Source organism: Xenopus tropicalis, chromosome 10 (genome assembly GCF_000004195.4).
Source record: "Xenopus tropicalis strain Nigerian chromosome 10, UCB_Xtro_10.0, whole genome shotgun sequence".
NCBI classification, from domain to species: Eukaryota; Metazoa; Chordata; class Amphibia; order Anura; family Pipidae; genus Xenopus; species Xenopus tropicalis.
In genome coordinates, this window is record NC_030686.2 from 19,276,679 (window position 1) to 19,299,149 (window position 22,471).

Genomic DNA, 22,471 nt, shown 5'->3' on the forward strand with positions numbered 1-22,471 from the left:
AGAGAAATCTTCACCTCTCTGCTACCCTAGCCTGGTTCATAGTCCCCTTTGCCTTCCTGGCCACTCCTTGATAGGTTGGGGGGCTACCATACTGGCTTTCACATCATCTCAAACAGAACTCTAGCTGAATAGGTGGTTTTACCACTCCCTGGCACAAGTACTGCGCTCACCCTGCACCAACATACAGTTGCTTTTCATTTTTCACTGAAGAAGAGGTTGGGTAGAATGCTGTTATTTTTAATGAAAAATAAAGCTGTTAGCTTGATAAGCCAGCGTACTATCTTCCTCAGAGGCCATACACATGAATGGTCAAATTGCATTAGGTCAGACAGCTTAAAAGGCAAATCCATACTGTTCTGCATCACCTTAGGGGTTATGGCTTGGCCTTGCTTTCTTGTGCGGCACGGGACATGGCAACCTAGGTGCGGGCAGCTATAGCAACCCAGTGGGAGTATATGTGCAGTAATCTTTTGCCCCTCTTTTTTCCCTAACAGCACAAGCTGCAGTAGGAGATGCGTGAGGAAGAGATCTCGGAGCTGCAGAAGGCGCTAAGTGACATGCAGGTTTATCTGTTCCAGGAACGAGAGCACGTGCTGCGCCTATACTCGGAGAATGATAGGCTGAAAATCAGGTAAGAGAGCTCCTCATGTAAAAATAAAAAGGCGCTGACAAATGAGAGCACATCATTTGCTCTATTTTAATAATATATATATTTGTTAATGTAGTACTTTATGTACTTGCATTATGTATTATAATATTTAACTGGGCTGCTCAGTACTGTCTTTAAGTCAGGGGTGGCCAATACGTCGATCGCGGTCCACCAGTCGATCCCCCGTGAATTTCTGGTGGACCGCAATGAAGCCAGGGATGCGTAAGTGCTGTGTGAATGCATACGTACACATTCACCCCGCACTTACGCATTCCCCAGTCATCGGTCGGTCGCGACCGTAAAAAGTTTGGCCACCCCTGCTTTACGTGATCAAAAATATGAATCGCTGCCTGGGGGACTAGTGATGCTTGTATGTGCCCAAAACCCATGGGTCAGGCAGCTGACAAAAGGAGGACCTGCAGCCTTGGCCCCCATTCCTTCCCCTCTTTCTACATCTTCGGCCCCCTTTCCGTTCTGTGATGTCAAGTTACAGTTGGGTATGTGCCAATCATTCTCAAACCAGCCTTCACTTCTGGGGCACCTTTTGCTCAAAGATTGCACTGGGTGCTGGGAGTCTGCAAAGTCATTAAGTCTGTTTTGACCCTGGCCCTGCAACAAATTATGATGCTCCTGAAGCAACTTTCTTAAATGACCAATGGATATTCTTGAGGTTGGGATGATCCCTATGAACATGGCACAGCAGATGTTGGTGTGTGGATGGCGCATCACTTGGAAGACTGAGACAATCACATTGATGCAATAAACCAGGGATCCTCAAACTTTTTAAGCAGGGGGCCAATTCATGGTCCCTCAGACTGTTGGGGGGCTGAACTAAAGTCCTCCCCCCGTGTCCTGATTCTATGACCTGCTCCCCCCCTGCATCCTCCGGCTCCCCGCTGCGTCTTCCCGCTCCCTGCGGCTTCCTCCGGCTCCCCCTGCTCCATCAGGCTCTCCCCTGCTTGCTCCGGCTCCCCCCCATGCGTCCTCGCTTCAGATCATAGTGGGGGCCGGGTAAATTACCTTGGCGGCCATAGTTTGAGGATGCCTGCAATAAGCAATGGGTTGTTCCCAAGCACTTATAACCTTCATTCAAAGACAGGAACATGAGTGCATATTTCTTTTTGCTCATTGTAGAGAGTAGGAGGATAAGAAGAAGATCCAGAAGCTCTTGGCATTGGTTGGGCCCAGTGAGGGGGACGTTACTTACTTCCACAAGGAGCCCCCAAACAAGGTTAGTGCACCTGTGCAAGATGTTTTGCCATAAATGCAGCTCTGATATGTACCCCTGCAAAAATATGTGCTTCTCTGTGTCTTTATCCCACTCCTTGGGGGGCACAGGTACCGTGGGGTAAAGGGCCCCTCTCATCAGCAGGCAGGACACTGATGACATCAGAGTTAAGGACCCTCCTCCACTCCCTCTCCCAGTCACCCCAGAAGGGAAACAGTTTTTTTAAGTTTCTTTTTTCCATGGAGGTCAGGAGCAGCTTCTAGGCAGGCCCATCTAAAGAAATCAACCGGGGTGTGGCCGGGTCAGACTCTGTCTCCCAACCAGTGCTAGGAGTAAAGGCGCCTGCAAATAAAGACTATGTAAGCACCTTCCCAGTATACTAGGGGCACATTATAATGAAATCTGGCCCCGGCCATACAAATCTGCCTTTGGTTTACATACTAACAAATGTACATGTATCTGGCTGTACCAGGCAGAACACCTGCACCTCTGACCTTGTGTCTTATATATGGTATGGGGTGCTTATCTGCATTTTACATTAGTGTAATATAGCCAATGGCACCCCAGCACATACATTTTTAGAGGGTGCAGTGGGAGTCAAATTGCTAGTGTGGAGCACCCAATGTTTTCACCTTATCCCATGGCAGAAGGGCCCCTGTATAAGGAACAGAACCAGTGGCTAAATCAGGGGTGGGCAAACTGTGGGCCACATCCGGCCCGTTGGTCTTTTTAATCTGGCCCGTTGGTCTTTTTAATCTGGCCCGTTGGTTTTTTTAATCTGGCCAATTGGTCTTTTTAATCCGGCCCGTTGGTCTTTTTAATCCGGCCCGTTGTCAACCCCCCGGCCCGTCTTTTGGCCCCTGAGCCAAAAAGTTTGCCCACCCCTGGTCTAAATGTTCTAGGGAGTAGAAATGCTGTGTATTTAGCAGCCAAAGCTAGCCATGTATGGGCTGACATAGGCTGTCAAATTGGCCCCTACATATAAGGTCAACATCTACTTGGCCTCTTTATGGGGCCAAAGCAAAGGCCTGCCCAGTCAGGAATATATATTGTGGAAATCAGAAAGATATACATCCATGATGGGAAAGGTGCAAATCACTTGGTGCAAAAAAATAAAATAAAAACAAATTCAACAGTAAAGTTATTGCCATCATTCAAACATTAGCTTTAATGATTAGATAAAAAGGAAGATGAAGGTACCTGATTGGTTGCTCATTTTTTAGTATGGAGTGATTCAGATCCTGTTGGGCTGACCCAGAAATCAAAAATATCAATTCCTGAGACCAGTCATTGCCAGAGTAGCCATTTACAGACTGTATATAGAGGGAAAGTCTGGTAAATCTTACATCAATAATGATAATAAACAATTATAATACATATATTGCATGAAGGTAAAGTCATTATGTTTGTATGTATAACTTTATTTATAAAGCGCCACAAGGGTACGCAGCGCTGTACAGTCTTACAGAATACAAAATTACACACAGGGAGGACAAGTGATATAATAAATAAATACAATAAATACATGTATATATATATATATATATATATATATATATATAAGTGCCATGTGGTATGAGACACAGTAGGAAGGAGGTCCCTGCCCCGTAGAGCTTACAATCTGAGTGGTTGGGTAACATACAGGCACAAACTGGAAGGTAAGAGTGCATCAGGTATGGGCATTTGCCCTTAAGCGCAGGACTGGGCAAAATAATGTCTTAGTGCTCCAGAAGGTAACAGCTGAGTTTATTTTAAAGAGAGTGGGTGAGTTTTCCCTACGGAGGGGTTCAGGGATAGAGTTCCAGAGGTAAGGAGCAGCGAGATAGAAAGGTTTAAGACGAGAGAGCGCAGTGGGTGTGGATGGTGTAAAGAGACGGAGGCTCTGAGAGGAGCGGAGCAGACGACCAGGAACATGTAGGGAGACCAGTGAAGAAATGTAGTGAGGAGCAGAGGAGTGAAGGGCTTTGAATGTCAGCAGAAGGATTTTGTAAGCTATCCTTTGCTTGACCGGCAGCCATGCTAGAGAGCTTAATTGAGGCTGAGCAGGATCCCTCTTAGGAGAGAGCAGGAGGATCCTGGCAGCAGAGTTTAAGATTGATTGCAGGGGAGAGAGGTGGGAGTCTGGGAGGCCGGTTAGTAGGAGATTGCAGTAATCTAAGCGGGAAAGGATAAGGGCATAGATTAGTGTTTTAGCTGTTGCTTGTGAAAGAAAGGGGCGTATCTATTATGACACAATTCGTTTTGGAATCTAACGCAACCTGAGAGAATTGTAGTTTAAACATATGTTGGTAGCGCCATCAAGCTGTAATAGAAAAAACTACAATTCCCAGAAGACACCTGGCGGGAGGGCCGGCCGACTCAAGTATCGCCCTAGCTGATTGGATGCTTCAATGGTTCTGTATTGACCTGGGTGTGTGATTGGTTAAGCTTGCGGAGGCGGGTTGTTTGGATCGTAGAGTTAGGGGTGAGGTAACTGGCGGTAGGAGACCTGCGTAGTGCCTTGTAACAGAGCTCGTAAGGTACAGGTACAGGTACGTACAGTGTGACATCTGGGGGACAGGGGTTATATACATTTATGCACAGCTATAGTGCCATTGGATAGGTCTGTATGCTAAATAATGTGCCATACCCCGCACTTTACCCCCTAACCAATCATAGCTCTTATTTGGTACCCCCAGAGCTTTTATTGTGCTTTTTTTGTTCCCCAACAATTTATGTGGCTCATGGATTTAAAGGTTGGGGACCCCTTATATATAGAGTAATATTCTGAAACAATTTTCAATTGGTCTTCAATTTTTATTAATTATTTAAGTTTCTGTTCAGCAGCTTTCCAGCTTGGAGTTTCAGAAGTTACTTGGTTGCTAGGATCCAAATTACCTTAGCAATCAGGGTGTGGTTTGAATAAAAGACTGATAAATGAATAGGAGAGGGGCTGAATGGAAAGATACGTAATATAAAGTAAAAATAACAATTAAACTGTAGCCTCACAGAGCAATAGTTAGAGCTGTTGAGAGGCCATTACAAATTATCAAGCAGAAAATGAGGCTGGCCTGTCCTATAAACTGATGCTACAAGTCTGATTATTACATTCTGCTACTAATTGCACTGGTTTCAGAACTGCAATGTTATGTGAATCCGAATGAATTACTAATCAGTAACTGTTGCATTTATATTCTATATATACAGTATATTGTCCGTTGGTCCCTAAGCTCAGTAACTGAGAGCAGCACAGAGCAAGGGCAGGGAATCTGCAGAAAAGAAGATGGGGGGCATCTGGGGGCATCTTTGAAGGCACAAAAGGGCTGTGGTTGCCTTGGGCCGGTACAGAAGGCCAAAACATAACCCATAAACATTTCTAGCCTATTGCTTTAGTTAAGCTTTAGTTCTCCTTGAGCATCCCATAAGCCATGATAGGTCCCTTATATGTATCCATGGCAAATAAAAAATCCTATATAGACACCCCCTGAAGCTGCTGCCCTCAGCACTGGCCCCCGGGGGGTTATACAGAAGATACCCTTTGTATTCACTGATTTCCCAGCAAGAGAGTTAGGCTACCCACCTATTGTCCGGCTTTAACCCTATTAAACCAGTCTACAGTATATTTGGTTAGGGAATGTTAGGCCAATTTTGACCATACTAGCCAACCATCTGTACGTTTTTAGCAATTCACTTACCACCTTTATCTTGTTCCTATCAATTAATCTCTGTATGTCTTCACTTTTTTCTGTAGCTGTGAATTGAAAAAGGCTGGAAAATATGGACTTTTCACCCCACCGTGGCATGAATGAAGGAAGGTAAGTCAAAATCCAATTTATTTATAACACCGTAAGGTCCGCACTCCCATGAACAGTCCACATTCACAATTCACAAACGGGTGCTGCACTTAGTTTTATCCAATATCCATTCCCAATGATTATGCGCACTCATAATCATTGGGAATGTAATATATATATATATATATATATATATATATATATATATATATATATATATATGTCATGGGTAACATATTTTTGACAGAGAAATTAGTACCCTGGATCGTTTGTACGGGTATAGGATCAATTATCCAGAAATTTGTTATCCAAAAAGCTCCGAATTATAGGAAGGCCGTCTCGCATAGACCCCTTTGTAAGTAAATAAGTAACATTTTCCAAAAAAACTCTGTAGTAATAAAACAGTAACTTGTAATTGGTTCTTACTAAGATATAATAAATCCTATATAAACAATCCTTTTAGGTTTATGTAATGTTTAAATTATTTTTTAATAGATTTGTAGTATAGAGAACCAAATTACAGAAAGACCTTTAATCTGGAAAACCCCAGGTCCAGAGCATTCTGGATAACAGGTCCCATACCTTTAATAGGCTGCTCTCAATGCAAAATTGTGATCCTAAAGTTGGAGGTGCTTGTATGATTTTATCTATATGGTTTTGTTAGGTACAGGTCTCCTTCCCTTCAAGATACCACCATGAGCTCCAGCCACACCCAGAAGAACCGAGGGGACTCCACTCCGCTGCCTCCAATCAACGAGTGCCTGGCTTTCCTGCGGCCGTCCAGAGAGCTGTTAGAGTATTACCGCAAGAAGATCGCTGAGTTTGATGAGGAACATGAGGATCTGGTAAAGCAACTGGAGCAATACAAAGCTACCTTTGAGGAGCAGGTCAGTATACGCCCTAGAAAGAGCAATACTGCTGATAACTATTATTATCCTTTATATAGCGCTGGTGTATTCGACTACACTGTACAGAGATCACTTAGTACATTATTTCATCAGTCCCGGTGGAGCTTACAATTCACACCCACTGTGGTCACTTTTACCAGGAGTTTAGAGAACCCTGTATGTTTTTGTAGTGTGGGAGGAAACTGGGGTTCCTAGAGGATACCCACGCAAGCATATAGTGCCCTGGCTGGAATTGAACCTAGGAGCTCAGTTCTGCAAGGCAGCATTGTATGTTTTCCTGCAAATGGTTTGTGTCATTCTCCAGTTTCTCTAAGCCATGTGCCACGCATCGCCCTAGCTCTGCTAACTAGGTACCGAGGTTCCTAATTTTACCTAAGAAAACTGGAAAAATGTATTGACTCGAGTATAAGCCGATGGTTACTTTTCGAGCACATTTTGGGGGCTGAAAAACTCAGCTTATACTCGAATATATACGGTAACTATAAACCCAGTGAGAATGAGGAATGAATGGATATTAGGAAGTTGTATCAGGAGTCAGAACCAGCAGTGCAGGGAAGGGAAAGGGACAGACAGACATAGTGACAGTTACACATAACTATAAACCCAGTGAGAATGAGGAATGAATGGGTATTGGGGAGTTTTATCAGGAGTCAGAACCAGCAGTGCAGAGAAGGGAAAGGGACAGACAGACACAGTGACAGTTACACATAACTATAAACCCAGTGAGAATGAGGAATGAATGGATATTGGGAAGTTGTATCAGGAGTCAGAACCAGCAGTGCAGAGAAGGTAAAGGGACAGACAGACAGTGAGAGTTACACATAACTATACACCCAGTGAGAATGAGGAATTAATGGATATTGGGAAGTTGTATCAGGAGTCAGAACCAGCAGTGCAGAGATGGGATAGGGATAGACGGACACAGTGCCGGTTACACATAACTATAAACCCAGTGAGAATGAGGAATAAATGGATATTGGGAAGTTGTATCAGGAGTCAGAACCAGCAGTGCAGAGAAGGGAAAGGGACAGACAGACACAGTGACAGTTACACTTAACTATAAACCCAGTGAGAAAGAAGAATGAATGGATATTGGGGTGTTTTATCAGGATTCAGAACCATCAGTGCAGAGAAGGGAAAGGGAAAGACAGACACAGTGACAGTTACACATAACTACAAGCCCAGTGAGAATGGGTACTGGAAATGCCAGGGTGGGGCTGTTTTTGCCTCAGGGTACTGGGAATGCCAGGGGGGCTGTAAGGTTCCACAGACAGTCACTATTTATTGGGCTGGGGGGGCTGTTTGTGCCTCTGGGTACAGGGAATGCCAGGGGGGCTGTAAGGTGCCACAGACACTCACTATTTATTGGGCTGGGGTGGGGGCTGTTTGTGCCTCTGGGTACTGGGAATGCCAGGGGGCTGTAAGGTGCCACAGACACTCACTATTTATTGGGCTGGGGGGGCTGTTTGTGCTTCTTAGTACTGGGAATGCCAGGGGAGCTGTAAGGTGCCACAGACACTCACTATTTTTTGGGCTGGGGGGCGCTGTTTGTGCCTTTGGGTACTGGGAATGCCAGGGGGGCTGTAAGGTGCCACAGACAGTCACTATTTATTGGGCTGAAGGGGGCTGTTTGTGCCTCTGGTTACTGGGAATGCCAGGGGGGCTGTAAGGTGCCACAGACAGTCACTATTTATTGGGCTGGGGTTGGGGCTGTTTGTGCCTCTGGGTACTGGGAATGCCAGGGGGGCTGTAAGGTGCCAAAGACAGTCACTATTTATTGGGCTGAGGGGGGCTGTTTGTGCCTCTGGGTACTGGGAATGCCAGGGGGGCTGTAAGGTGCCACAGACAGTCACTATTTATTGGGCTGGGGTTGGGGCTGTTTGTGCCTCTGGGTACTGGGAATGCCAGGGGGGCTGTAAGGTGCCAAAGACAGTCACTATTTATTGGGCTGAGGGGGGCTGTTTGTGCCTCTGGGTACTGGGAATGCCAGGGGGGCTGTAAGGTGCCACAGACAGTCACTCTTTATTGGGCTGGGGGGGGCTGTTTGTGCCTCTGGATACTGGGAATTCCAGGGGGGGGGGCTGTATGGTGCGACAGACAGTCACTATTTATTGGGCTGGGGGGGGGGGGGGCCTGTTTGTGCCTCTGGGTACTGGGAATTCCAGGTGGGCTGTAACGTGCCACAGACACTCACTATTTATTGAGCTTGGGGGGCTGTTTGTGCCTCTGGGTACTGGGAATGCCAGGGGGGCTGTAAGGTGCCACAGACACTCACTATTTATTGGGCTGGGGGGGGGGCTTTTTTTGCCTCTTGGTACTTGGAATGCCAGGGGGGCTGTAAGGTGCCACAGACACTCACTATTTATTGGGCTGGGGGGGCTGTTTGTGCCTCTTGGTACTTGGAATGCCAGGGGGGCTGTAAGGTGCCACAGACACTCACTATTTATTGGACTGGGGGGGCTGTTTGTGCCTCTGGTTACTGGGAATACCAGGGGGGCTGTAAGGTGCCACAGACAGTCACTATTTATTGGGCTGGGGGGGCTGTTTGTGCCTCTGGGTACTGGGAATGCCAGGGGGGCTGTAAGGTGCCACAGACAGTCACTATTTATTGGGCTTGGGGGGGGGGCTGTTTGTGCCTCTGGGTACTGGGAATGCCAGGGGGGGCTTTAAGTTGCTACAGACAGTCACTATTTATTGGGCTGGGGGGGCTGTTTGTGCCTCTGGGTACTGGGAATGCCAGGGGGGCTTTAAGTTGCTACAGACAGTCACTATTTATTGGGCTGAAGGGGGCTGTTTGTGCCTCTGGGTACTGGGAATTCCAGGGGGGCTTTAAGTTGCTACAGACAGTCACTATTTATTGAGCTTGGGGGGCTGTTTGTGCCTCTGGGTACTGGGAATGCCAGGGGGGCTGTAAGGTGCCACAGACACTCACTATTTATTGGGCTGGGGGGGGGGCTTTTTTTGCCTCTTGGTACTTGGAATGCCAGGGGGGCTGTAAGGTGCCACAGACAGTCATTATTTATTGGGCTGGGGGGGCTGTTTGTGCCTCTTGGTACTTGGAATGCCAGGGGGGCTGTAAGGTGCCACAGACAGTCACTATTTATTGGGCTGGGGGGGCTGTTTGTGCCTCTGGGTACTGGGAATGCCAGGGGGGCTGTAAGGTGCCACAGACAGTCACTATTTATTGGGCTGGGGGGGCTGTTTGTGCCTCTGGGTACTGGGAATGCCAGGGGGGCTGTAAGGTGCCACAGACAGTCACTATTTATTGGGCTTGGGGGGGGGGCTGTTTGTGCCTCTGGGTACTGGGAATGCCAGGGGGGGCTTTAAGTTGCTACAGACAGTCACTATTTATTGGGCTGGGGGGGCTGTTTGTGCCTCTGGGTACTGGGAATGCCAGGGGGGCTTTAAGTTGCTACAGACAGTCACTATTTATTGGGCTGGGGGGGCTGTTTGTGCCTCTGGGTACTGGGAATGCCAGGGGGGCTGTAAGGTGCCACAGACAGTCACTATTTATTGGGCTGGGGGGGCTGTTTGTTCCTCTGAGTTCTGGGAATTCCAGGGGGGCTTTAAGGTGCCACAGACAGTCACTATTTATTGGGCTGGGGGGGGCTGTTTGTGCCTCTGGGTACTGGGAATTCCAGGGGGGGGCTGTATGGTGCGACAGACAGTAACTATTTATTGGGCTGGGGGGGCTGTTTGTGCCTCTGGGTACTGGGAATGCCAGGGGGGCTGTAAGGTGCTACAGACACTCACTATTTATTGGGCTTGGGGGGCTGTTTGTGCCTCTGGGTACTGGGAATGCCAGGGGGGCTGTAAGGTGCCACAGACAGTCACTATTTATTGGGCTTGGGGGGGGGGCTGTTTGTGCCTCTGGGTACTGGGAATGCCAGGGGGGCTTTAAGTTGCTACAGACAGTCACTATTTATTGGGCTGGGGGGCTGATCTGCAAACTTAGGAAAGCTTTACAGCTTGGTACTTTGGAGCAAAAAGAAATGTTTACCCATTTTAGATTCGGGGGGATGTGTACTTTCCAAAAATATATTGCTTTCTGGGGTGTACTTTTTTGTAGCTTTATCCCACATAAAGGATGTAAATATGTTGATTTTGCAGGAGCTGAAATGATACATCATATGGGGGTATGTTCACATTGGGGCCCCTACATGCCACATACTTAGGTAAACCTATACAAATTGGGCATAAAACTGTTCAGGGGACCCCTGGCATTCAAATTCAGGGTTTTATCTTGGTACCTAACGCTATGTGGGAGATAAGATGCTGCAAAATGGAAGCTTTGAGGGGATTTTTGGAAATGTCATCAAAATTGCTAACTTTAGAAAAGCTGTGTGGCTTGGTACTTTGGAGTAGAAAGAAATGGGTACCCATTTTAGATTCGGGGGAATGTGTACTTTCCAAAAATATATGACTTTCTGGGGTGAGCATACTTTTTACTAGCTTTATCCCACATATAATGATGTAAATGTGTTGATTTTGCAGGAGCTGAAATGATAGATCATATGGGGGTATGTTCCCATTGGGGCCCCTACATGCCACATACTGAGGTAAACCTATACATATTGGGCATCAAACTGTTCAGTGGACCCCTGGCATTCATATTTAGGGTGTTTTATTTGGTTACTTTATGACCTGTAGGAGATAAAATACTATAGACTGGAAGCTTTAAAGCAATTTTTTAAAAAAATCAAAAATTTTGATAAAAACCAATAACTTTAAGAAAGCATTGCGACTTGATAGTTTGGAGCAGACAGACAGTTGTGCCTATTCTGGATTCCCCAGAATCTGTTCTTTCCAAAAATGTCCAATTTTCTGGGATAAACCTTCTGTTAGTGGAATTTTTGTCCTTGAAATCTAAAGTATGCAGCTTTCTGGAGCAGTGCTTTTGAAACTTGGTATTGTACTGCTGGGAGTTTTTGACCTATACAAGTGACAAATCTCCATAAAACTATATATATTTGGTATTGGCACGTTCAGGAGACATGGGACTTTCCAAATCAGTTGTATATTTGTGCATAAAATAATTTTTGTTTCTCGTATGTGTGTTTATATTATGGAAAATGTGATTTTTTTTTATTTTTACACATTTAGAAGCCTATATCTTGTTAGAGAATTTGAATTATACAAAAATTCTACCATATTTTTAAAGCTTAGGTTGTTCTGAAAAAAACGATATATTGTTTTCCTGGGTAAACTAAAAGTCCCTCCGAGGAAAGGCCCCTAAAGTGAAACAGTGCAAAATGTTCAAAAACTGTCTGGCAATACAAGTTCCGCTTTGACCAAAACAGCTGGCAGTAAAAGGGTTAATGCTATTCAGGAGACAACATAAGATCTCTGTGTTTTTTCCAGCTCATGATCAAATGCGGACATTGATAAATAAATGGCAGACACCAGTCAAAAATGTCCCCACGGTCCCTGTGTCCCCCTAGACATGGGAGAAAAGGAGATTAATGTACTTACTGTTAAATCCTTTTCTCTCCAGTCGTAAGGGGGACACAGGGCTTCCCTCCCCCCAACTCTTGTTCAAAATTGCCCTTAGTCTTGTTGAGAGTTGTTAGTAGGTTATGTTCTAGAGCTTATTTCTCTTTATTACAAACTGGCTCCCTTCTGGAATGGTGGGATAAAGGAGGAGGACGGTCCTCAACTCTGTCATCAGTGTCCTGTCTCCTGATGTCCTCTTTGTTTAGGAACCCATTGGTGCTTAATTAACAACACTGGGCTGGTTTGCCTCTGGGCAGTAACCCATAACAGTAACCCATTTTTCAGCCGCATAACAAGAATATCCATGTGAGCTTCTCGGTTTTGTCTTAGATATGCCTGGCCATGTAACAAGCAACAGGGAGATTCTGAGCTTCCTAACGACATAAGTATTGGGTGGGCACTGATGGGTTTCCAAATTCCAGGGTAGGTTGCTAATAAAAATAAAAAATCAGCCCAGGTTTTTATCTTAAATTAACTTTCCCTTTAATTCGTCTGCGATTGCAGGTCACCATTCCCCAACGTGCTGTTCAGTCTGGGGATCCATACGCCCGGAAACTGCAACGTTCAGGCCAGGCAGGTTAGTGACTTGTGTGCTTTAAAATGTGTTTAAACCTGGCCTTCGTTTCAATGTTTTTTTCTTTTATATAAAGAAGCCATGGCTTTAAGTTTCTATAAGTATTATTATTAACATTTATTTATAAAGAGCCAACATATCCCGCAGCACTGTACAATAAGTGGGTTCCATACATTGGACATACAGAGTAACATATAAAGCAATCAGTAACCGATTCAGGAGGTGAAGAGGGCCCTGCACAAAAGAGCTTACAATCTACAAAGTATGACTCTTTCATATATGTCAGTAGGTGACCCGCTGCTTTCCACTTACAGGTACCAAACAAGCACCCCTGAAAGCACCGGGGAAGCAAGACAGAAGCAAAGAGGGCAAGAAAGAAGATCCCCAGATTCTTTTGCTTCAGGTGAAGCTGCGTTTGAATATTTAATTATTCCTTGGGTCATTCTGTTCATGTAATGTGTGAAACAGATATTGGGGTCAGGCGAAGCCCTAGGCAACCCGGTCGGCCACTTGCGATGTGTCATTGCCCCTGGGGGCAATGACAAAGGAGCGTGGACTAGGGGTAGGCAGGAAAGGCTCCTGCCTGGCACCCCGCCATCATTGCGCCCTAGGCAGCTGCCTTTTCTGCCTACCCATAGTTCCAACCCAGATTGGTGTTCCTGCTGTTGGATTACAAGACTACCTTCTTGAAAGTCAACTGAATTCAAGTTGTTATCTTTTCCTCTGACCAGATGGAGGCGCTGCAGGCCCAGCTGGAAGAGCAGACACGACTATCCAAAGAGCAGATAGAGACTCTGTTAGAGGACAGGAAGGTCCGCATGGAAGAAACCCAGAGGCAGCACCAAAGAGACCAGGACAAAATGAAATCTATGACAGATAAGTGAGTGTGTGAGAAAAGTAGAGAAATCCATAGGTCTCCTACACCTAGGGGCTGATTTACTTACCCACGAACGGGTCGAATGGAGTCCGATTGCGTTTTTTTCGTAATGATCGGTATTTTGCGATTTTTTCGTATGTTTTGCGATTTTTCGTTACCAATACGATTTTTGCGTAAAAACGCGAGTTTTCGTATCCATTACGAAAGTTGCGTAAAAAGTTGCGCATTTTTCGTAGCGTTAAAACTTACGCGAAAAGTTGCGCATTTTTCGTAGCGTTAAAACTTAACGCTACGAAAAATGCGCAACTTTTCGCGTAAGTTTTAACGCTACGAAAAATGCGCAACTTTTTACGCAACTTTCGTAATGGATACGAAAAACTCGCGTTTTTACGCAAAAATCGTATTGGTAATGAAAAATTCGTAAAGAATCCGAAAAAATCGCAAAACATACGAAAAAGTCGCAAAATGTTCGTTTTCAAGTCGGAACTTTTCCAATTCGGGTCGGATTCGTGGGTTAGTAAATCAGCCCCCTAGGGTTGGGGAAATCAGCCCCCTGTTGTACATCGCTGGCTTCTGGAACCATCACTTTCAATCTTTCCAAGGCTGAATAAGACCCAGAAATTGCTGTACGAGAGCACCAGAGATTTCCTGCAACTGAAATTTGAGTTCCGAGCCAATGAGAAATCTTGGATGGCCGAGAAAGATCGGGAACACGAGCGAGAGATCCTGCGTCATTGTCATTGGCCGAGAAAGCAAGTCGGCACTCGCACAGTGAGGAAGTGAAGGTAATTCCCATGTATGTGTGAATAAAGGATATTATGGTATTAGGTCTGCTTGCTGGTTCTTATGCCTCTTCTTATACAGTCTCTTACAGAGCAGCTGGCACAAGCACATCGCCTCGCTGAAATGTACCGGGAGCAGTGTGTGACTTTGGAGGATGAGCTGGGAAAGATACGAGATGAGGGAGACGTGGGCAGGGAAATCTTCAAGGTGAGTACTTAATACCTTTTAAAGGGGTGTTCACCTTTGAGTTACCATTTAGTACAGGGGTCCTCAAACTTTTTAAACATGGGGCCAGTTCATGGTCCCTCAGACTGTTGGGGGGGCCGGACTGTAGTCCTCAAACTAGGCCCCTGCGTCCTCAAACTAGGGCCTGATCCCTGCTGCATCCTCCCACTCTGTTCCTCTGTTCTGTGTCCTCCCAATCCCTGCTGCGCCCTCTGGCTCCCTGCTCCCCCGCTCTGTCGTCCAACTCCCTGCTCCCCCGCTCCGTCCTCCAACTCTCTGCTCCCCCGCTCTGTCCTCCAACTCCCTGCTCCCCCGCTCCGTCCTCCAACTCTCTGCTCCCCCGCTCTGTCCTCCAACTCCCTGCTCCCCCGCTCTGTCCTCCAAATCGCTGCTCCCCCGCTCTGTCCTCCAACTCGCTGCTCCCCCGCTCCGTCCTCCAACTCTCTGCTCCCCCGCTCTGTCCTCCAACTCCCTGCTCCCCCGCTCTGTCCTCCAAATCGCTGCTCCCCCGCTCTGTCCTCCAACTCGCTGCTCCCCCGCTCCGTCCTCCAACTCTCTGCTCCCCCGCTCTGTCCTCCAAATCGCTGCTCCCCCGCTCTGTCCTCCAACTCCCTGCTCCCCCGCTCCGTCCTCCAACTCTCTGCTCCCCCGCTCTGTCCTCCAACTCTCTGCTCCCCCGCTCTGTCCTCCAAATCGCTGCTCCCCCGCTCTGTCCTCCAACTCGCTGCTCCCCCGCTCCGTCCTCCAACTCCCTGCTCCCCCGCTCTGTCTTCCAACTCTCTGCTCCCCGCTCTGTCCTCCAACTCCCTGCTCCCCCGCTCCGTCCTCCAACTCCCTGCTCCCCCGCTCTGTCCTCCAACTCCCTGCTCCCCCGCTCTGTCCTCCAACTCCCTGCTCCCCCGCTCTGTCTTCCAACTCCCTGCTCCCCCGCTCCGTCCTCCAACTCCCTGCTCCCCCCCTCCGTCCTCCAACTCCCTGCTCCCCCACTCTGTCCTCCAACTCCCTGCTCCCCCGCTCTATCCTCCAACTCCCTGTTCCCCCACACTATCCTCCAACTCCCTGCTCCCCCGCTCTGTCCTCCAACTCCCTGCTCCCCCGCTCTGTCCTCCAACTCCCTGCTCCCCCGCTCTGTCCTCCAACTCCCTGCTCCCCCGCTCCGTCATCCAACTCCCTGCTCTGTCCTCCAACTCCCTGCTCCGTCCTCCAACTCCCTGCTCCGTCCTCCAACTCCCTGCTCCCCCACTCTGTCTTCCAACTCCCTGCTCCCCGGCTCTGTCCTCCAACTCCCTGCTCCCCAGCTCTGTCTTCCAACTCCCTGCTCCCCCGCTCTGTCCTCCAACTCCCTGCTCCCCCGCTCCGTCCTCCAACTCCCTGCTCCCCTGCTCCGTCCTCCAACTCCCTGCTCTGTCCTCCACTCCCTGCTCCCCCGCTCTGTCCTCCAACTCCCTGCTCCCCCGCTCTGTCCTCCAACTCCCTGCTCCCCAGCTCTGTCCTCCAACTCCCTGCTCCCCCGCTCCGTCCTCCAACTCCCTGCTCCGTCCTCCAACTCCCTGCTCCGTCCTCCAACTCCCTGCTCCCCCGCTTTGTCCTCCAACTCCCTGCTCCCCCGCTCTGTCCTCCAACTCCAAGTTGTCATGCAGCAAGTTTATAAACTTGTTCCCATTTACTGTCCTGGCAGTACTATTGCCCCAGTCAATATCAGGGTAATTAAAATCCCCCATTATTATCACTTGCCCCAAACTAGCAGCCTTTTCTATTTGCAACAGGAGCTGGGCCTCCTCCTCTTCGCTTACATTAGGGGGTCTATAGCATACCCCTACAATTAGTTTGGTAGCTTCTTTACTATCTGTGAGAAGCTCAACCCATAAGGATTCAGCTCCCTCTAGCCATCTTTTCCCCCAAAGCAGCTGCCCCATCATCATTGAGGTGCAGCCCATCCCTGGCAAAGAGCCTGTAGCCGATTGAGAAATCAGCCCAGTTCTGGAGAAACCCAAAGCCCTCCTCCCTGCACCAATCTCTCAGCCACGCATTAATCTCCCTGAGCTCCCGCTGCCTTCTTAATGTTGCTCATGGCACAGGTAATATCTCTGAGAAAATTACCTTGGAATCCTCGCCCTCAACTTTGCACCTAGCTTTTTAAAATCGTTCTTGAGGACTTCCCCCCCTCCTCTAACTTTGTCATTTGTACCTATGTGTACCAAGACCGCCGGGTCTTCCCCAGCCCCTCCCAACAATTTGTCCACTCGTTCCACCACATGCCGAACCCTAGCACCAGGCAAGCAACACACAGTTCGGCATGTAGGGTCTTTGCGACAAATTACCCTATCCACCTTTCTAATAATTGAATCCCCTACAACTATAGCCTGCCTTCCCTTCCTAGCACTATTCCCCCCACCTGTATTAGAGGTGCCGGCTCCCAGGGTGCTCTGAGAGTCAGCCCGCTCCATACATGCTAGCTCAGAGCTGTCTTCCCCAGCATCTTCACCTAAAGCGGCAAATCTGTTGGTTTGTACAAGCTGTGAACCAGCCCCCCTACCCCTGCGTCCCCTACTTCCCCTCTTAACTGTTACAAATTTGTCTCCCTCATTAACCTCCACTGTCCCTTCTCCACCCCCCACTACACCGGCCCCTGCCCGTTATTCAGAATGCTCGGGACCAAGGGTATTCTGGATAAGGGGTCTTTCCTTTATTTGGATCTCCATACCTTAAAAAAATCTAAAAATCAATAAAACATTTATTAAACCAAATAGGATTGTTTTGCATCCAATAAGGATTAATTATATCTTAGTTGGGATCAAGTACAGGTACTGTTTTATTATTACAGAGAAAAGGGAATCATTTAACCATTAAATAAACCCAAGAGGGCTGTTCTGCCCCAATAAGGGGTAATTATATCTTAGTTGGGATCAAGTACAAGGTACTGTTTTATTATTACAGATAAAAAGAAAATCAGTTTTAAAATTGAGTCTATGGGAGACGGGATTTCCGTAATTCAGAGCTTTCTGGATAACAGGTTTCCGGATAAGGGATCCCATACCTGTACTATGATATTTGGAGCAGCAGTTACATTTTCTAGCCAGTAGAGTGAGCTCAAACTTCATAACACTGCTATTGCTGTAGTAGAAGATTAAACACACACAGTGAGACGACTCAAACAAAACTAAGAAGGAACCCCTGTGGGTAAGGGCCCTGTGGGGGTGAGAGGAGATGTGAATTAATCTTGGTCTCCTCTTTTTGCTTTCCTTTCAGGTGACGCTGAACATCGGGCCAGACCAAGATCTTGCCATTCTGGATGCAGTGCGGCAGGGCAACAAAAAGACACAAAAAATTCAAGGGGAACTGCGCAACTTAATGGACAAAATCTATGGCCTGGAGAAAGAACTGAGAATCGGATAGAGCACAAGGGAGACTGACGGAGCTGCCACACTAAATGAGGAGCCGCAGGTAAAAGTCAACCCTGACTCTACCTCTAGGATTATATAGTGTGTTCAGCCCACGAAGGAAGATTATAAGTGTGCGGATCTTCTACCGATATCCCCACCTACGGGTGGTGGATATCGGGTGAATTTAGGCTAATCCAGTCGTTTGGCCCCTGGGGACACAGACAAAGATTTTCTTAGTCAATTTGCAATTGATATTAATTTTTTGTGATTTTTTCAGTTACAGGTATAGGATCCCTTATCCGGAAACCTGTTATCCAGAAAGTTTCGAATTACGGAAAGGCCATCTCCCATAGACTCCATTATAATCAAATAATTCTAATTTTTAAAAATGATTCCCTTTTTCTTTCTAATAATTAAACAGTACCTGTACTTGATCCCAACTAAGATATAATTACCCCTTATTGGGGGCAGAACAGCCCTATTGGGTTTATTTAATGGTTAAATGATTCCCTTTTCTCTGTAATAATAAAACAGTACCTGTACTTGATCCCAACTAAGATATAATTACCCCTTATTGGGGGCAGAACAGCCCTATTGGGTTTATTTAATGGTTAAATGATTCCCTTTTCTCTGTAATAATAAAACAGTACCTGTACTTGATCCCAACTAAGATATAATTACCCCTTATTGGGGCAGAACAGCCCTATTGGGTTTATTTCATGGTTAAATGATTCCCTTTTCTCTGTACAGGTATGGGATCCCTTATCCGGAAACCCGTTATCCAGAAAGCTCCGAATTACGGAATGCCATCTCCCATAGACTCCATTTTAATCAAATAAATCAGAATTTTAAAACTGATTTCCTTTTTCTCTGTAGTAATAGAACAGTACCTTGTAATTGATCCCAACTAAGTTCTAATTAATCCTTATTGGGGGGAGAACAATCCCATAGGGTTTAATTAATGTTTTATTAATTCTTTAGTAGACTTAAGGTATGGAGATCCAAATTACAGAAAGACCCCCTATCCGGAAAACCCTTGGTCCCGAGCATTCTGGATAATGGGTCCTATACCTGTAATAATAAAACAGTACCTGTACTTGATCCCAACTAAGATATAATTACCCCTTATTGGGGCAGAACAGCCCTATTGGGTTTATTTCATGGTTAAATGATTCCCTTTTCTCTGTAATAATAAAACAGTACCTGTACTTGATCCCAACTAAGATATAATTACCCCTTATTGGGGGCAGAACAGCCCTATTGGGTTTATTTAATGGTTAAATGATTCCCTTTTCTCTGTAATAATAAAATAGTGTGCTGTTGAGAAGGATCAAAAAATAAATGATGCTTTCTCTGTAGATCTAATTGCAAACACAAAAGAAATGTTAGCTCAAATCAAGCACCAGCAGCAGTCAATATACATGATTTGCATACTTGGATGCTGCAATACAGATAGCAACAACTGTGACATATTAAATATAAGCATATTTGTAATTTTTCCTATCAATGATGTGTATTCCACTGACCTGGTTTCTTGGAAATATATAGATTTTTGAATCACAAATCAATGCAATAATACAATTACAAAATGGTAATATGCTTTCTACACTGTATTAACCATATGACTGGTTCTAGGCCTAGAATGTCTGCAGAAAGAGATCTCATCCTTAAGAGAGTTAACAGTAGTTATTTATTAGAGGGAAGCAGGTACTAATCCCCCCATTTCCTGACAGTAAGCCCATTGCAGGAAGAACGTCTGTGCACTAACTAGGTGATGGAAGTGTAAAAGGCATTTTGTCTTTCTCATGATAGTCCCTATTGACCCTAAATATGAACGCCAGGGGTCCACTGAACAGTTTGATGCCCAATATGTATAGGTTTAGCTAAGTATGTGGCATGTAGGGGTCCCAATGTGAACATACCACTATATGTACTGTCATTTCTGTCATTTCAGCTCCTGCAAAATCAACACATTTACATCATTATATGTGGGATAAAACTAGTAAAAAGTACGCTCACCCCAGAAAGTCATATATTTTTGGAAAGTACACATTCCCCCGAATCTAAAATGGGTACCCATGTCTTTCTACTCCAAAGTACCAAGCCGCACAGCTTTTCTAAAGTTAGCAATTTTGATGACATTTCCAAAAATCCCCTCTAAGCTTCCACTTTGCAGCATCTTATCTCCCACATAGCATTAGGTACCAAGATAAAACACCCTAAATATGAACGCCAGGGGTCCACTGAACAGTTTGATGCCCAATATGTATAGGTTTACCTAAGTATGTGGCATGTAGGGGCCCCAATGTGAACATACCCCCATATGTACTGTCATTTCTGTCATTTCCGCTCCTGCAAAATCAACACATTTATATCATTATATGTGGGATAGCGCTAGTATAAAGTAAACTCATCCCAGAAAGTCATACATTTTTGGAAAGTACACATTCCCCCAAATCTAAACCGGGTACTTTTGTCTTTCTACTCCAAAGTACCAAGCCGCAAAGCTTTCCTAAATTTGGCAATTTTGATAACATTTCCAAAAATCCTGTCAAAGCTTCCAGTTTGCAGCATCTTATCTCCCACGTATCATTAGGTACCAAGATAAAACACCCTAAATATGAACGCCAGGGGTCCACTGAACAGTTTGATGCCAAATATGTATAGGTTTACCTAAGTATGTGGCATGTAGGGGCCCCAATGTAATTATACCCCCATATGTACTGTCATTTCTGTCATTTTAGCTTCTGCAAAATCAACACATTTACATGCTTTGTGGGATAATGCTACAAAAAAGTATGCTCACCACAGGAAGCCATATATTTTTGGAAAGTACACATTCCCCTGAATCGTAAAGTTTGACGATTTTTATGACATTTCCAAAAATCACCTCAAAACTTCCACTATGCAGCATCTTATTTTCTACAGGTCATTAGGGACCAAGATAAAACACCCTAAATATGAACCCCAGAGGTCTACTGAACAGTTTGATGCCCACTTTACATAGGTTTATCAAAGCACATAGCACTTAGAGACCCCAAAATATACCTTGTGCACACTAATTTCATGGCTTACATTTACCTAATTCATAAACACATGGCAGTTTTATGAGGGGTAGAAGCTGCAGAAATGTAGGGTAACCCCTAAAAGCCATATCTTTTTGGAAAGTACACATTCTGATAAATCCAACATGGGTAAAGAAGACTTTCTACACCAAAGTACTAATTTGGAAAGCCTTCCTAAAGTTGATGGTTATTATGACTTTTCTGAAAAAGGCCTAAAATTGTTGCAATTTGCAATATTTATCTTACAGCATTTCTTACATATAATGACACATCACCCTAAATATGAATGCCAGTGGTCTACTGAACAGTTTGATGCCCAATATGCAAAGATTTACCAAAGTATGTGGTGTACAGAGGCACCCAAATGAAAATAGTGCATAGGAATTTTCTCAGCTGCCAACTCAATTTCTGCAAAAAAAGCCCAATGACCGTGTATTATGTGCTGTAAGACCCCCTAACTGTACAGAAAAACCCAGAAAACCATATGTTTTTGGAAAGTACACATTCTGACAAATCCAACAAGGGTAAAGAGTACTTTCTACACCAAAGTACCAATCTGCAAAGCTTTCCTAAAGTTAGTGGTTTTTATGACATTTCAGAAAATAGCATAAAAATGTTGCAATTTGCCGCATTTATCTCACACAATTACTTGCATACAATGGCAAATCACCCCAAATAGTAACACCTAAGGTCTACTGAACAGTTTGATGCCCAATATGCTTAGATATACCAAAGTCTGTGGTATTTACTGAACCCTAAACGAAAATAGCGCATATGGATTTCTCGCCTGCCAACTCAGCTTTTGCACACAGAGCCCCCTGTCAGGGTATTATGTGCCATAAGACCTCCTAACTATACACAGACCCCCAGAAAACCATATATTATTGGAAAGTACACATTCTGACAAATCCAACAAGGGTAAAGAGTCCTTTCTACACCAAAGTACCAATCTGCAAAGCTTTCCTAAAGTTAGTGGTTTTTATGACATTTCAGAAAATCGCATAAAAATATTGCAATTTGCTGCATTTATCTCACACAATTTCTTGTGTACAAAGGCAAGTCACCCCAAATAGGAACACCTAAGGTCTACTGAACAGTTTGATGCCCAATATGCATAGATATACCCAAGTCTGCAGTATGTACTGACCCCAAAATGAAAATAGCGCATAAGGATTTCTTGCCTGCCAACTCAGCTTTTGCACACAGAGCCCCCTGTCAGCGTATTATGCGTAACACCCCCAAACTATACAGAGACCCCCAGAAACCCATACATTTTTGGAAAGTAGACATTCTAAGGAATTCAAAATAGGTAAAGTTATTTTTCTACACCAAAGTTACACCTGGCAAAGCTATGCTAAAAACAGATTAGGAACAGTTATACAGGGATAAAAATGCAATAAAACCACAAAAATTGTGTAAATCGATGACAACAAAATAAGTCACATGACAGTGTAATTAGTGGTTAGAATAACAGATCCAATAGTCAGGCTGTCAAAATAAAATTTTTAGGGGA

The 22,471-nt window shown here is 45.4% G+C and overlaps 1 protein-coding gene and 1 pseudogene across 1 annotated transcript; both read left to right on the forward strand.

Moving 5' to 3' along the window:
* Positions 1 to 5,605: 5,605 nt before the first annotated feature.
* Positions 5,606 to 13,067, forward strand: LOC101733875 (coiled-coil domain-containing protein 77-like). Its single transcript, XM_031894840.1, has 4 exons — positions 5,606 to 5,671; positions 6,315 to 6,537; positions 12,556 to 12,628; positions 12,940 to 13,067. The coding sequence occupies exons 1-4, from the start codon at positions 5,634 to 5,636 to the stop codon at positions 13,050 to 13,052; spliced, it is 447 nt and encodes a 148-aa protein (XP_031750700.1). The 5' UTR covers positions 5,606 to 5,633; the 3' UTR covers positions 13,053 to 13,067.
* Positions 13,068 to 13,356: 289 nt separating this feature from the next.
* On the forward strand, positions 13,357 to 14,504 carry LOC116408000 (annotated as a pseudogene).
* The last annotated feature ends 7,967 nt before the right edge of the window (positions 14,505 to 22,471 follow it).